Source organism: Stenella coeruleoalba, assembly GCF_951394435.1.
Source record: "Stenella coeruleoalba genome assembly, chromosome: X".
NCBI lineage: Eukaryota > Metazoa > Chordata > Mammalia > Artiodactyla > Delphinidae > Stenella > Stenella coeruleoalba.
In genome coordinates this window covers 26,788,100-26,804,926 of record NC_137152.1, presented here as the reverse complement: position 1 = coordinate 26,804,926, position 16,827 = coordinate 26,788,100, and the positions used below count along the sequence as shown (strand labels likewise).

General features: G+C 44.6%; 2 protein-coding genes across 2 annotated transcripts in view; both read left to right on the top strand.

Annotated features, from left to right (window-relative positions):
- The window catches only part of CFAP47 (cilia and flagella associated protein 47), a 281,902-nt gene that overhangs the window by 136,307 nt on the left and 128,768 nt on the right, over positions 1-16,827 (top strand).
- Positions 920-10,298, top strand: LOC307180280 (melanoma-associated antigen B3-like). The gene is made up of 2 exons (XM_079910456.1): positions 920-1,299; positions 9,082-10,298. Exon 2 carries the CDS (start codon positions 9,136-9,138, stop codon positions 10,165-10,167), a length of 1,032 nt encoding a protein of 343 aa, XP_079766582.1. The 5' UTR covers positions 920-1,299; positions 9,082-9,135; the 3' UTR covers positions 10,168-10,298.

Below are 16,827 nucleotides of genomic sequence, written 5' to 3'. Positions count from 1 at the left end.
CGGTAACCACAAACTTACAATTCATAATAAAACAGAATATCTGTGAAGCATGATTAAGTGAAATACGATAAAAAGAGGTATGCCTATAAATCAATTAAAACAAGTCACAGAAGAGGCTAATTCTGGCTATTGAAAAGGACAGATTAGCATTATTTTTCTCTGGGAGCCCACCCCTGTCCTGGGCCCCCTGCCTTATGTTGCATTTTCCCCATCTCACGTCAAGTCTGGGACATGAAACTACAAGGTTTGCATTAGGTACGCTGCTCAAGAGTTTGCAGGGATGTGGCATTCCCCAGGAACCTTTTAATCCAAGAGATAGACAAAAGGAACACCCCTCCCCCGAAATGAGTGAGGACTGGAGAGACAACCACGCCAAAATATAGGTCATTCAGAGACCTGCCCAAACGTGCTCTCAGACCTAGAATGCCCAGGCAGGGCATCCTCTCTTATAAGTCTCATAGTTTTCAGTGAGGTCAAAGTCTTGGTCTAAGAACAGCCTCAGTTCAGTAGAGGGAGAAGCTCAGGTTGGAGGGTCAGGGAGGATCCGGTCCCAGGACTGGCCAGGAGTATGGTGGGGTCCCTGAGTGAGGAAAGAGGTATCACTAGACCCACAAATGAGGGGGCTTTACAGACCCCTGCCCCCATTCTTAACCACGAGAGGCCCCAGGCAGAGCCATAGGGATGAGAAGCCTCCTCATTTCTGTCTGTCTGGTCTCGGCGAGGGAAGGGCTTTGTCTATCAGGATCAGGTCCCAGTTCTGCAAGGGAAGGGGTCTTGGCCATAACCAGACAAACCAGGGTCAAGGTAAGGACCTCAGTGCTAATGAGAGCGTCTCTCTCCCAAGGAGGGAGGCTCACAGGGTGGCGCCCTTCTTGTCAGGCAGAGATGGTCAGAGCAACGCCCTGCCTTCCCCACTAGGGACTCGGGGAGGTGAGGGCTTTGTTTGGAGGCTGAAGGACTCGGGACCACAGAGGGAGGGGTCACGGGCTCTAATAGATGGCCCGGAGAGACCCGCGAGGGAGGATCATGGGACGGCTGACCTCTGAACTCCGGGATCCCATAAAGCCCTGCGCGTCCCGTCAGCCGTTGGAACCCTGCACGAGGCAGCCGCAGCCGGTAGTGGCTCCCACACTTCCGCTCCGGGGGCGGAGCCGGACGGTTGTCAGCCGTTGGAACCCCGCACGAGGCAGCCGCAGCCGGTAGTGGCTCCCACACTTCCGCTCCGGGGGCGGAGCCGGACGGTTGTTCACGGCGTTTGTTCGGCCAAGGGCGGATTCCCAGGACTGCTCTGCAGTCAAGGTGAGGACCTGAATGCGGACTCAAGGGATCCTTCCCCCCTCCCATAACAAAGGTTACCCCCACAAATCCCGCCTCTGTGATCGAAAGTGGAAGGTTCCTGAAAAACTGTTAGTCTGAGTTCTGCCTGGAAATTCTCAAGGGGGCAAGCCTTAATCTAAGAGAATTTCCTGATTCTGTAAATCAAGGAAACCTAGGCCCTAACTGAAGTCAAGGTGGCGGGTGGGGTGGGGGCCGGGGGTGGGGCGGGGCCTGAGCGCTAATGAGGGAGTAGAGATGGCAACAAAGCTGCACCCATGCACTCAGTTCCCGGAGCCTCCAGGCCGGGGTGGTCATATATAGCAGGCCCAGACTTCCCCCCACCCCCAGGAGCTCAAGGAGGTGAAACTTGTGGGCACAGTTCAGTAAAGGGAGGAGTCCCAGGCTCTGACAGATTCCAAGATGGGCACCCTGTATGTAGGACCTAGGGACCACCGGCTCCAAACACTGGAGTACCACAGACCCCCGCCCCTGCTGTCAGCTGTCAGAGACCCTGAGTAGTTGTGGCCGGATGTGAGTCATCCTGACTTCGGCTTCAGAGGTTCCAGGAAGTGAGAACTTTCATCTGAGGGCCATGCCTCCGGCGGCCAAGAGAAAATTTCCAGTACTGGTCTGGAGTCAAGGTGAAGACTTTGAGTGGGGAGTGAGAGGTGCCACTCGGCCCATAACAAACTGCACTAAGTCTCGCTGCTGCTGTAGGCCCTGGGAAGCCCCAACAGAGCCATCAAACTGAGTTCTGCCTGAGATGTCTCTGGGCTGGGAGGGCCTAGGTCTAGGGAGTAGCTCCATCTTGCAGATGGAGGATACCTAGGTCCTAACTGAGGTGAAGGTGAGGGCCCTAAATACTGATGAGGTGGCCTCTCCCCATTCAGGGGTGGCATCACAAAGCAGCACCCCTACACTTGTGGGAGGCTCCAGCCAGGGGTAGTCATATATGTAGGACGCTGACTTCCCCCTCTAGGGACTCAGGGAATTGAGGGCTTTGCTCTGAGGCTGGACTACCCAGGTTATTGGTGGGAGGAGTCCTAAGTCCTACACAGAGTTCGGGTCAGAGACCTGAGTGAGGACTAAGGTGAACACCGACTCTAAAATGTAGGGTCTCATAAATTCTGCACGTGTTCTAAGTAGAAACCAAGAGTATCTGTCAAGCTGAAGCACTCTTCTCATTTGTCTGGAGAGTTCAGAGATGTGAGGGTGTTGGACTAATTGAATAGCCTCAATTCTGCAGAGGGAAGAAACCCAGGGCTTTATAGGAGTCAGGGTGAGGACCCTGAAAGAACAGTGATGATACCACTCACCCACAAACAGAGGAGACAACAGGGAGTGCCCCCCTCCTTGCTTGTAGTGCTGGGTAGCCCAGGTATGGAAGTCAGGTGTATGTGAGCCCTCCTTTATTTCTTTTTTTTTTTAAATATCTTTATTGGGGTATAATTACTTTACAATGGTGTGTTAGTTTCTGCTTTATAACGAAGTGAATCAGTTATACATATACATATGTTCCCATATCTCTTCCCTCTTGCGTCTCCCTCCCTCCCACCCTCCCTATCCCACCCCTCCAGGCGGTCACAAAGCACTGAGCGGATATCCCTGTGCTATGTGGCTGCTTCCCACCAGCTATCTACCTTACGTTTGGTAGTGTATATATGTCCATGCCTCTCTCTCGCTATGTCACAGCTCACCCTTCCCCCTCCCCATATCCTCAAGTCCGTGCTCCAGTAGGTCTGTGTCTTTATTCCTGTCTTACCCCTAGGTTCTTCATGACATTTTTTTTCTTAAATTCCATATACATGTGTTAGCATACGGTATTTGTCTTTTTCTTTCTGACTTACTTCACTCTGTATGACAGACTCTAGGTCTATCCACCTCATTACAAATAGCTCAATTGCATTTCTTTTTATGGCTGAGTAATATTCCATTGTATATATGTGCCACATCTTCTTTATCCATTCATCCGATGATGGGCACTTAGGTTGTTTCCATCTCTGGGCTATTGTAAATAGAGCTGCAATGAACATTTTGGTACATGACTCTTTTTGAATTATGGTTTTCTCAGGGTATATGCCCAGTAGTGGGATTGCTGGGTCATATGGTAGTTCTATTTGTAGTTTTTTAAGGAACCTCCATACTGTTCTCCATAGTGGCTGAACCAATTCACATTCCCACCAGCAGTGCAGGAGTGTTGCCGTTTCTCCACACCCTCTCCAGCATTTATTGTTTCTAGATTTTTTGATGATGGCCATTCTGACTGGTGTGAGATGATATCTCATTGCAGTTTTGATTTGCATTTCTCTAATGATTAATGATGTTGAGCATTCTTTCATGTGTTCGTTGGCAGTCTGTATATCTTCTTTGGAGAAATGTCTATTTAGGTCGTCTGCCTATTTTTGGATTGGGTTGTTTGTTTTTTTGTTATTGAGCTGCATGAGCTGCTTGTAAATTTTGGAAATTAAGCCTTTGTCAGTTGCTTCATTTGCAAATACTTTCTCCCATTCTGAGGGTTGTCTTCTGGTCTTGTTTATGGTTTCCTTTGCTGCGCGAAAGCTTTGAAGTTTCATTAGGTCCCGTTTGTTTATTTTTGTTTTTATTTCCATTTCTCTAGGAGGCAGATCAAAAAGGATCTTGCTGTGATTTATGTCATAGAGTGTCCTGCCTGTGTTTTCCTCTAAGAGTTTGATAGTTTCTGGCCTTACATTTAGGTCTTTAATCCATTTTGAGCTTATTTTTGTGTATGGTGTTAGGGAATGATCTAATCTCATACTTTTATATGTACCTGTCCAGTTTTCCCAGCACCATTTATTGAAGAGGCTGTCCTTTCTCCACTGTACATTCCTGCCTCCTTTATCAAAGATAAGGTGTCCATATGTGCATGGGTTTATCTCTGGGCTTTCTATCCTGTTCCATTGATGTATCTTTCTGGTTTTGTGCCAGTACCATACTGTCTTGATTACTGTAGCTTTGTAGTATAGTCTGAAGTCAGGGAGCCTGATTCCTCTAGCTCCGTTTTTCGTTCTCAAGATTGCTTTGGCTGTTTGGGGTCTTTTGTGTTTCCATACAAATTGTGAAATTTTTTGTTCTAGTTCTGTGAAAAATGCCAGTGGTAGTTGGGTAGGGATTGCATTGAATCTGTAGATTGCTTTGGGTAGTAGAGTCATTTTCACAATGTTGATTCTTCCAATCCAAGAACATGGTATATCTCTCCATCTATTTGTATCATCTTTAATTTCTCTCATCAGTGTCTTATAATTTTCTGAATACAGGTCTTGTGTCTCCTTATGTAGGTTTATTCCTAGATATTTTATTCTTTTTGTTGCAATGGTAAATGGGAGTGTTTTCTTGATTGCACTTTCAGATTTTTCATCCTTAGTGTATAGGAATGCCAGATTTCTGTGCATTAATTTTGTATCCTGCAACTTTACCAAATTCATTGATTATCTCTAGCAGTTTTCTGGTAGCATCTTTAGGATTCTCTATGTATAGTATCATGTCATCTGCAAACAGTGACAGCTTTACTTCTTCTTTTCCAATTTGGATTCCTTTTATTTCCTTTTCTTCTCTGTGGCTAAAACTTCCAAAATTATATTGAATAAGAGTGGTGAGAGTGGGGAACTTTGTCTTTTTCCTGATCTTAGTGGAAATGCTTTCAGTTTTTCACCATTGAGGATGATGTTGGCTGTGGGTTTGTCATATACGGCCTTTATTATGTTGAGGAAAGTTCCCTCTATGCCTACTTTCTGCAGGGTTTTTATCATAAATGGGTGTTGAATTATGTCAGAAGCTTTCTCTGCATTTATTGAGATGATCATATGGTTTTTCTCCTTCAATTTGTTAATATGGTTTATCACATTGATCGATTTGCGTATATTGCAGAATCCTTGCATTCCTTGAATAAACCCCCCTTGGTCATGGTGTGTGATCCTTTTAATGTGCTGTTGGATTCTGTTTGCTAGTATTTTGTTGAGTATTTTTGCATCTAGGTTCATCAGTGATATTGGCCTGTAGTTTTCTTTCTTTGGGACATCCTTGTCTGGATTTGGTATCAAGGTGATGGTGGCTTCGTAAAATGATTTTGGGACTGTTCCTCCCTCTGCTATATTTTGAAAGAGTTTGAGAAGGATAGGTGTTAGCTCTTCTCTAAATGTTTGATAGAATTCCCCTGTGAAGCCATCTGGTCCTGGGCTTTTGTTTGTTGGAAGATTTTTAATCATAGTTTCAATTTCACTGCTTGTGATTCGTCTGTTCATATTTTCTGTTTCTTCCTGATTCAGTCTTGGCAGGTTGTGCATTTCTAAGAATTTGTCCATTTCTTCCAGGTTGTCCATTTTATTGGCATAGAGTTGCTTGTAGTAATCGCTCATGACCTTCTGTATTTCTGCAGTGTCAGTTGTTATTTCTCCTTTTTCATTTCTAATTCTGTTGATTTGAGTCTTCTCCCTTTTTTTCTTGATGAGTCCGGCTAATGGTTTAACAATTTTGTTTATCTTCTCAAAGAACCAGCTTTTAGTTTTATTGATCTTTGCTATTGTTTCCTTCATTTCTTTTTCATTTATTTCTGATCTGATTTTTATGATTTCTTTCCTTCTGATAACTTTGCGGTTTCTTTTTCTTCTTTTTGTAATTGCTTTAGGTGCAAGGTTAGGTTGTTTATTTGAGTTGTTTCCTGTTTCTTAAGGGGGCTTGTATTGCTATAAACTTCCCTCTTAGAACTGCTTTTGCTGCATCCCATAGGTTTTGGGTCGTCGTGTCTCCACTGTCATTTGTTTCTAGGTATTTTTTTATTTCCTCTTTGATTTCTTCAGTGATCACCTTGTTATTAAGTAGTGTATTGTTTAGCCTCCATGTGTTTGTATTTTTTACAGATCTTTTCCTGTAATTGATATCTAGTCTCATGGTGTTGTGGTCGGAAAAGATACTTGATACAATTTCAATTTTCTTAAATTTATCAAGGCTTGGTTTGTGACCCAAGATATGATCTATCCTGGAGAATGTTCCATGAGCATTTGAGAAAAATGTGTATTCTGTTGTTTTTGGATGGAGTGTCCTATTAATATCAATTAAGTCCATCTTGTTTAATGTATCATTTAAAGCTTGTGTTTCCTTATTTATTTTCATTTTGGATGATCTGTCCATGGGTGAAAGTGGGGTGTTAAAGTCCCCTACTATGAATGTGTTACTGTCAATTTCCTCTTTTAAGGCTGTTAGTATTTGCCTTATGTATTGAGGTGCTCTTATGTTGGGTGCATAAATATTTACAATTGTTACATCTTCTTCTTAGATCGATCCCTTGATCATTATGTAGTGTCCTTCTTTGTCTCTTCTAATAGTCTTTATTTTAAAGTCTATTTTGTCTGATATGAGAATTGCTACTCCAGCTTTCTTTTGGTTTCCATTTGCATGGAATATCTTTTTCCATCCCCTTACTTTCAGTCTGTATGTGTCTCTAGGTCTGAAGTGGGTCTCTTGTAGACAGCATATATATGGTTCTTGTTTTTGTATCCATTTAGCCAATCTGTGTCTTTTGGTGGGAGCACTTAGTCCATTTACATTTAAGGTAATTATCGATATGTATGTTTTTATTCCCATTTTCTGAATTGTTTTGGGCTCATTATTGTAGGTCTTTTCCTTCTCTTGTGTTTCTTGCCTAGAGAAGTTTCTTTAGCATTTATGTAAAGCTGGTTTGGTGGTGCTGAACTCTCTCAGCTTTTGCGTGTCTGTAAAAGTTTTAATTTCTCCATCTAATCTGAATGAGATCCTTGCTGGGTAGAGTAATCTTGGTTGCAGGTTTTTCTCCTTCATCACTTTCAGTATGTACTGCCACTCCCTTCTGGCTTACAGAGTTTCTGCTGAGAGATCAGCTGTTAACCTTATGGGGATTACCTTGTGTATTATTTGTTGTTTTTCCCTTGCTGCTTTTAATATGCTTTCTTTGTATTTAATTTTTGACAGTTTGATTAATATGTGTCTTGGCGTATTTCTCCTTGGATTTATCCTGTATGGGACTCTCTGTGCTTCCTGAACTTGATTAACTATTTCCTTTCCCATATTAGGGAAGTTTTCAACTATAATCTCTTCAAATATTTTCTCAGTCCCTTTCTTTTTCTCTTCTTCTTCTGGAACCCCTATAATTCGAATGTTGGTGCATTTAGTGTTGTCTGAGAGGTCTCTGAGAGTGTCCTCAGTTCTTTTCTTTCTTTTTTCTTCATTCTGCTCTGCAGTAGTTATTTCCACTATTTTATCTTCCAGGTCACTTATCCGTTCTTCTGCCTCAGTTATTCTGCTATTGATCCCATCTAGAGTCTTTTTCATTTCATTTATTGTGTTGTTCATCATTGTTTGTTTCATCTTTAGTTCTTCTAGGTCCTTGTTAAATGTTTCTTGCATTTTGTCCATTCTATTTCCAAGATTTTGGATCATCTTTAGTATCATTATTGTGAATTCTTTTTCAGGTAGACTGCCTATTTCCTCTTCACTTGTTCGGTCTGGTGCATTTTTATCTTGCTCCTTCATCTGCCGTGTGTTTTTCTGTCTTCTCATTTTGCTTATCTTGCTGTGTTTGGGGTCTCCTTTTTGCAGGCTGCAGGTTCGTAGTTCCTGTTGTTTTTGATGTCTGTCCCCAGTGGCTAAGGTTGGTTCAGTGGGTTGTGTAGCCTTCCTGGTGGAGGAGACTAGTGCCTGTGTTATGGTGGATGAGGCTGGAACTTGACTTTCTGGTGGGTAGGTCCACGTCTGGTGGTGTGTTTTGGGGTGTCTTTGGCCTTATTATGATTTTAGGCAGCCTCTCTGCCAGTGGGTGGGCTTGTGTACCTTTTTTGCTAGTTGTTTGGCATAGGGTGTCCAGCACTGTAGCTTGCTGGTCGTTGAGTGAAGCTGGGTGCTGTTGTTGAGATGGAGATCTCTGGGAGATTTTCCCTGTTTGATATTATGTGGAACCTGGAGTTCTCTTGTTGACCAGTGTCCTGAAGTTGGCTCTCCCACCTCAGAGGCACAGCACTGACTCCTGGCCGCAGCACCAAGAGTCTTTCATCCGCACGGCTCCTCAGTTTGGGATGATTTGTTGTCTATTCAGGTATTCCACAGATGCGGGGTACATCAAGTTGATTGTGGAGATTTAATCCGCTGCTCCTGAGGCTGCTGGGAGAGATTTCCCTTTCTCTTCTTTGTTTGCACAGCTCCCGGGTTTCCCCTCCTTTATTTCTGATGGTATCAGATTGGTGAGAGCCAAGGCAAGGACCCTGAATGAGGACTGAGGACCCCAAGGAGCCCAGGACAGAGTCCCATAGAGCTGTCAGCTGTGGGTGCTCCCTGGCAGGGGTGCTAGGCTGAGGTGCCCCTTCACTTCTTCTTAAGGTATCCCAGGAAGATGAGGATCTGGGTCTGAGGTATAAATTTAGAGCAGCACGGAGGAGGGGGCCCAGGCCCTGCCCAAAGTTGATATGATGGTCCTGCATATGAACTGAGGGGACCCCAATGCTCCAGAGTAGAGGGGGCTCCACAAGGACTAGATAATTGCCCACTGCTGCTCTCAGCCCCAATAAGCACCAGGCAGGGCTGGCAGGCTGCAGCCTGAGGCTCACTTTAATTATTTCCACAGGGTTCTTAGAGGATAGGACAGGGTGATCAGAACAGGAGTCCTGTGTGTTCGTAGAGCAGGGCCCACATGGAAACCTGAAGAGCGGCCCTCTTAAAGGCAGGGTGGTACCTCCCTGCTGTAGGCACTCACAGCCTCTCATCCTCTCGCATCTCTGCCAGATCACCCCGCTGTCCTACCTGCGCTCCTGCCTTTTGTCCCTGACCACAGTCACCATGCCTCGGGGGCGGAAGAGTAAGCTCCGCACCCGTGAGAGACGCTGCCAGGCCCAAAGTGGGACCCAGGGTCTGACGGGTGCTCAGGCCACTGCAGCTGAGGAGGAAGCCGCCTCGTCTTCATGTCCTTCTCTTGGGGTTACTACTCGGAGAAAGCCGGGTGCTAAGTCACGTAGCACTCGCAAGAGTCCTCAGAGGGCCCTAGCCACCACCACTAATCCTGCAGGTGTTTCTCCCGCAAGATCAAACAAAGGAGCCAAAGGCCAAATGAAGAAAAAGCACAGTTCCTCTCAGGCCCCCGTCTCCGCCATGCGGTCTCGAAAAGGCCCTCTAAGGAGGACAGCGAGTGTGTTGGTGCGGTTCCTGGTGCACATGTATAAAATGAAAAAGCCTGTTAGGAAAGCACATATGCTGAAGTTTATCGCTAAGAAGTACCAAAATCAATTCCCTGAGATCCTCAGAAGAGCTTCCTTCAGCATGGAGATGCTATTTGGTGTTGACTTAAAGGAGGTCGACCGTACCAAGCATACTTATACCTTTGTCAGCAAAATGGCTCTCCCCAACGATGGGACCATGAGCCGTGGCAGCGGGTTACCCAAGACCGGTCTCCTGATGTACATTCTGGCTGTGATCCTCATGAAGGGCAACTGCGCCACAGAGGAGAATATCTGGGAATTCCTGAATAAGATGAGAGTCTATGCTGGGAAGAGGCACTTCATATTTGGGGAGCCCAAGAAGCTTATCACCCAAGATTGGGTGAAGCTGAAGTATTTGGAATACCGGCAAGTGGCCAACAGTGATCCAGCGCGCTACGAGTTCCTGTGGGGCCCGAGAGCACATGCCGAAACCAGCAAGATGAAAGTCCTGGAGTTCCTGGCCAAGGTCAATCACACCGTCCCCAGTGCCTTCCAGTCTTGGTATGAAGAGGCTTTGAAAGATGAGGAAGAGAGAGCCCAAGCCAGTGGATGTTCCAGTGTTCTGTCCAGCTCCTCCCACACAGAATCTGAGGCAAATTCTGCACTTTGTGGCTGAAGAGAGCATTCAATATTTCAAGTAGTGTAGGGCTGGGTGTGACAGAGGGAACACTGTATAATACCTTCGTGTTCCTGTTCTGTATGGGGAATTTGGAAATACGTCTTTGTTTTTTGCTGTTTTTCAAACGTTACTCCTAAATGAAATTTTATTTAGCGTTAGAATGTAAGTTTATGAATTACATCAGTCATACTTACTGTTGTTTATCAGGTTTAAGAATAAGAGTTTTGCTGTTTTGTAAAACATATTGGGAAAACTTCCATCTTATTTAGTAATTTGGTGGAAGATAACATGGCATTGCAATATGCAATTCCTTGAAAATGTGAAAAAGTTAAGTATAGTATAGTGTATGTAGTATAGTATAGAAAAAGTAAGATGGTCAATATTTGGTTTACTAATTCCTTTTACTCTGTTTTATAAAATTAGAAATAACAGTATGTGCTTGGCTCATTCAAAAATGTAGAATTAAATCATAATAAATTAGACCTCATGCTCACAGGCTCGTTTATTCCCCAAACATTAATTGAGCATCTGCTCTTAGAAGGCTCCTTGCTAGTACTGTGAGAGCTGAGAAGAAGGAGACCTAGCCACTGACCATAAAATTATAGAGCCGAGAAGCAGCTATCATATAAAGAAAATGGTGATGTATACTCTAAGACCAAAAGGACAAATGAAAAGACAGGATAAGAAAGGAGAAGGGGTGGTTTCACATGATAGCAGTCAAATGTAAATTCCCTGATGCAAGGCAGTGGTGGGCCTTGGGAAAAATGTAAGTCCTTCAGTGGGAGGTAATTATAAGTTAGGTGCGTGGTGGGCTAGATGAGACTGATAATTTTGAGCAGGGGCCAGATCCTCAGATGGTGGGCCGTACAGTTGAAAGACAAAGCCTGGAATGGGAAACTGCCCTTAGCAGTTACAGGCACACTTCATTTTGTTGTGCTTTGCTTTATTGTATTTCACAGATAGTGCTTTTTCTTTTCTTTTTTTAACAAATTGAAGGTTTGTGTCAACCTTGCTTCCAGCACGTCTTTCAGCGCCATTTTTCCAACAAGGTATTCTCACGTCGTGTCTCTGTGTCACATTTTGGTAATTCTCACAATATTTCACACCTTCCACCAGCAAAAAGATGGACTCGCTGAAGGCTCAGATGATGGTTAGCATTTTTTAGCAAAAATGTATTTTTTAATTAAGGTATGTACATTGTTCCTTGACATAATACTATTGCACGCTTAATAGACTGCAGTATAGTGTAAACATAAATTTTGTAAGAGCACTGGGAAACCAAAAAATCCTTGTGACTCACTTTATTGTGCTATTCACTTTATTTTGGGGGTCTGGAACCAAACCTGCAATATCTTCGAGGTCTCCTTTTACTTTGGGGTTGTGGGTAAATCAGAGAGAAATCACCTGAGGCAGGAATAGAATGTGTCCTGTGCTCTTGTCCCAGTGCAGGTGAACACTATGCAAATTAGATGTTTTATTCATGCTGTCATGTCTCCAGGGAGTTTCTGAGAAATAAGGGTGGTACTCCCCTGAGGGGGGATGCCCAGAAGCCACTGGACTGGCACTCTTTGCCCTAGTTGGGGGAGCCAGAGCCCACTCCACGAAAAAAAAATCATTCAAATTAAGTTATCTTGATTGTAATTTGGCAAACTCTAGGCAAGGAATAGATATTCGTGGGTGGTTAAATGAATGAAAGTGGGAGTGGTTTATAAAGAAGGGCAACTGAGGGGGAGGTAAGTTTTAGGTCCGTGAAACATTTTAGAGCTTCGTGTTGCATCTACTGAGGAAGTCTACCTCATGTTGACCTTGAATGACATACTCTAACAGGGAAATACTAGTTTTCCTTGCTAAGCAGGATTTTGCCTGATAGGGGTTTCTTTGCCCTAGAGCCCTGCTTATTCTCTGGCATCTCCTGGATTGAAAGTTAAATCTCAGTGTAGTGGGTTGAAACTCCAGGGGACAAATTAACCATAGTAAGAACTGGCATCCTTGAAAGTCTCAGTACTGGCCAGGCAATGGGCCAGGCACTTCACAGGCATTATATAAATTCTATCAGTCCCCAAGGCAGAGCTTCTCAAAGCCATTTCACAGATGAAAAGACCGAGGCTCACAGAGTTTGGTAATGTGTTCAATTTCACACAGCTGTTAAGTGACAGTGTTGGAACTAGACTCCTGGCCTAACTAAGTCTGACGCCCACACTTTTCCATTCCTCCCAGCCCGAGGCCAACTTTGTGTTCCTTAATTCAACTTACTTCTCACTCACTACAAAATATATCTCAGGTGATAAAAAGGAGGACTCTGTGCCCAAAACACTGGATGGGAATACGTAAGCACAGCAATAATCGTCTCAAAATAGTTGAAAAGGGTGAAGAAAGCAGAGGAAGATATTTAGTGACAGTATGATCATCTATATATCCAAAGTCAGATAACCTCAAAAGATCTGGGGCTCAGAAAATCATGCTGGACAGCCCTTTGCATTTGGAAGTTAAATCTATTCAAAGAGAAGTTACATAAAAGGCTAAGTCTTGCTGGTAAAGAGAAGGGAAAAACCAATGTATTTTTTTTCTTTGACAGCACATCCATCCTGCCTTGTGTTACAACTTCCCTACTTCACATCACTCCTGGGACGGAGACCCAGTCTCTGAAGGGTTTGCAATAGGGAAACCAGTCAAGAGTTTTCAGGGATGGGCCTTTTCCCAGGAAGCCTTTAATCAAGAAACAGGAGCCACGATGAAGGGCCCCTTACGGGTGGCCTGGGGAGAGCAACATGCCAGGCAAAGTTGTCAGCCTGAGCATGCCCTCACTTACTCTTCAGAGTTCTCAGGGACTTGTGAGTCCTACCTAGGAGGATGAGCTCAGGTCAGTAGAGGGAGGAGTCCCAGTCTCTGCCACATGTGGTGGTGAGGACCCTGAATGAGGAATGAAGGAAGCACACCCGCTACCCCCGAACAGTGTGTCCCATGGACTCCTGACCCTGCCGTCAGCCCTCAGAGTCCCCAGACAGCCTTGTCAAGATGTGGCTGAACCTGATTTCCACGTAAGAGGTTGAGAAAGTGAAGACTTTGGCCTGAGGTTGGCCAACTCAGGTCAGTAGAGATAGGATTTCCAAGGTGCGCCAGGAGGAAGGTGAGCACCCTGAAGAGTTCAGGGCCCACCAAACCCATATCAGCGGAGACCTCACAGAATCCTCCCTGTTGCCGTGACAGATCCTGGTGTAAATGTCAGGAAGAGACGGCCTCATATCCTTCTCGGGGATCACAGAAAAGTGCGGAACTTGGTTTGAGGGGGAGGTCCCAGGGCAGCAGAGGGGGGAATCTTAGGCCTTCACGTGAGTCAGATTTAGGGTACTAAGTTAGAACCCTGAGTGGGATCACCATCATATGGTCTCAACCTGCCTGATACAGTTGTCACTCATGGCATGGCAGGTGTGGCCAAGTAAGGCCACCCTCACCTCCTCCTATTGGATCTCAGGGAAATAAGAGCCTTTCTCTGAAGAAATGTCCTCAGGTCGAGAAAGAGGGGAGCCTCAGGCCCTGCCAGGAGTCAAATCAAGGAAACTGAGTGAGGACTGAGAGGCCCACCCACTCTTGCATAGAGGGGAAAACTGGCCCTCCACCTGCACTCAAGACTTAAATCCCCAGGGAAGGGTGTGAGGCTGAGCAACAACCACCACCCCCCATCAGTTTTTTTTTTAGTTCACTCTATTTTTTTTTAAAGCAGTTTTAGGTTCACAACAAAATAGAGCAGAAAGTACAAGGAGTTCCCATGTACCCTCTTCCCCGACACAGCTCACACCTCCCCCACTATCAACATCCCCCATCAGAGTGGGCCGTTTGCTACGATCTATGAAGCTACATTGACACATCATTAGCACACAAAGTCCAGAGTTACATTAGGCTTCATTCTTGGTGGTGTACACTGTGTGGGTTCCGACGAACGTATGATGACTTGTATCTACCATTATAGTGTCATACAGAGTAATTTCACTACCCTAAAAATTCTCTGTGCTCTATTCATCCCTCCCTGCCCCCAACCCCTGGCAACCACTGGTCTTTTTGCTTTTTCTATAGTTTTGCCTTTTTCCAGGATGTCATGTAGTTGGAATCACGCAGCATGTAGCCTTTTAAGATTAGTTTCTTTCACTTAGTAGTACACATCTAAGGTTCCTCCATGTCTTTTCATGGTTTGATATTTATTTCTAGCACTGAACAGTATTCCATTATTTATCCATTTACCTGCTGAAGGACACCTTTGTTGCTTTTAAGTTTTGGCAGTTATGAGTAAAGCTGCTATAAACATCGGTGTGCAGGTTTTTGTGTGGATGTAAGTTTCCAACTCATTTTGGTAAATACCAAGGAGCATGATTACTAGATTGTATGGTAAGGGTATGTTTAGTTGTTTTTTTTTTAAAAAAAAACAATTTATTGAGGTAGGATGGACATACAAAAACCGTACGTATTTAATGTATACAAATTGATGAGTTCGGAGATAAGTATCCACTTGTGAAACTATCAGTCACCACAGTTTATGCCATAAACATATCTATGACCTCCAAATGTTTCCTCCCACCCTTTTTATTTTGTGTGTGTGGTAAGAACACTTACCATAAGATTTAACCTGTTAGAAAGTGTACAATATAGTATTCTTAACTGTAAACTCTATGCTGTATAGTAGATCCCTAGGATTTACCTTGCATAACTGAAACTTTGTAACTTTTGATTAAAACCTTCTCATTTTCCCCATCTCCATAGCCCCTGGCAACCACCACTCTACTCTCTGCTTCTCTGACTTTGACTATTTTAGATTCCTCATATAAATGACATCATGTAGTATTTGTCCTTCTGTGTCTGGCTTATTTCACTGGAACATAATGTTCTCTAGATTTATTCACGCTGTCATAGCTGGAGAAGTTTTAGCTTCTTTTTAAAGCTGAATGATATTCCATTGTATGTATACTTTATACTTTATCCATTCATCCATCGGTGGACATTTAGGTTGCTTCCATAGCTTGGCTATTAGGAATAATGCTGCAATGAACATGGGAATGCAGATATCTCTTCAAGGTCCTGATTTCAATTCCTTTGGATAGTAGTGGGATTGCCGATAATATCATATGTTATTTTTGATTTTTTTTTTTTTTTTTTTTTTTTTTTGCGGTATGCGGGCCTCTCACTGCTGCGGCCTCTCCCGCTGCGGAGCACAGGCTCCGGACGCGCAGGCTCAGCGGCCATGGCTCACGGGCCCAGCCGCTCCGCGGCACATGGGATCCTCCCGGACCCGGGCACGAAGCCACGTCCCCCGCATCGGCAGGCGGACTCTCAACCACTGCACCACCAGGGAAGCCCTATTTTTGATTTTTTGAGGAGCCTCCATACTGTTTCCCATAGTGTCTGGACCAATTTACATTCCCACCAACAGTATAGAATATGTTTAGTTTACTGAGAAGCTTGCAAACTGGCTTCCAAAGTGGCTATACCATTTGCATCACCACCAACAATGAAAGCGTTCTTGTTGAATCCCATCCTCACCAGCATTTGGTGCTGTCAGTCCTCTGGATTTTGGCACGTAGTGGTTTCTGGTTGTAATTTTAATTTGCAGTTCCCTAATGGTACATGATGGTGAGCATCTTTTCATATGCTTGTTTGCCATCTGTATATCTTCCTTAGTGAGGTATCTGTTCATATCTTTTGTCCATTTTTTTAATCGGGTTGTTAGTTTCCTTCTTATTGAATTTTAAGAGTTCTTTGTATATTTTGGATAAAAGCCTTCATCAGATCTGTCTTTTGCAAATATTTCCTCTGAGACTGTAGCTCATCTTCTTGTTCTCTTGATGGTGTATTTTTGCAGATTAGAAGTTTAAGGGAATGAAATCTAGCTTATCAATTATTTCTTTCATGGATCCCCATCGCATTTTTTATGAGTTCTGGAAGGAGGTGAGATCCTTGGTCTGAAGGTCCAGCCCCCAGTCAGCAAAAGGAAGAGTCCATGACCCTGTGCGGTATCCAAGTGAGGACTCCAAATGATGACTTAGGATCTAACAAGCTCAGGACAGAGAGGTACCCACAGAGCTTTAACTACTGGGTTCCCCCTGATAAGAGTGGTGGGCTGAGGTGCCCCTCTCACTTCCTTCTTGTGGGTCCTGGAGAGCTTTGGGGTGTCACCTTTAGAGTAACAGAGAGGGGAGTTTCCAGGCCTTGCCAAGAGCTGTCATGATAATCCTGAAGCTAAACATAGAAGACCCCCTACACTGAAAAACACAAGTGGCCCCACTATCAACCATGCTGTCACCCTAGTCAGTAAAACACAGGGCAGGCAGGCTGCAGCCTAAGGCTCACCGTTTCTCCACTGGGTTCTCAGGGACAGGTTGACCAGGAGAACAAGAGCCCTGCAGAGTCCTAGGGCAGTGCCCTCAAGGAAACCTGCAGAGATGGACTTGGTTAAAGCTTACGTGGAATGTCCCTGCTGAAGGTCCTCACATCATCTCATTCCCCCTCCTCCTCCCTCCTCCAAGTGCGGGCATCACCCACACTCCCGCCTGCTGTTCCTGATCACACTCATCATTCCCTAGGGTCACAAGAGTAAACTCAGTGCTCGTGAGAAATGCCAGCATGCCCGGGGTGAGACCCAGGATCTCCAGGGTGCTCAAACCACTGAGC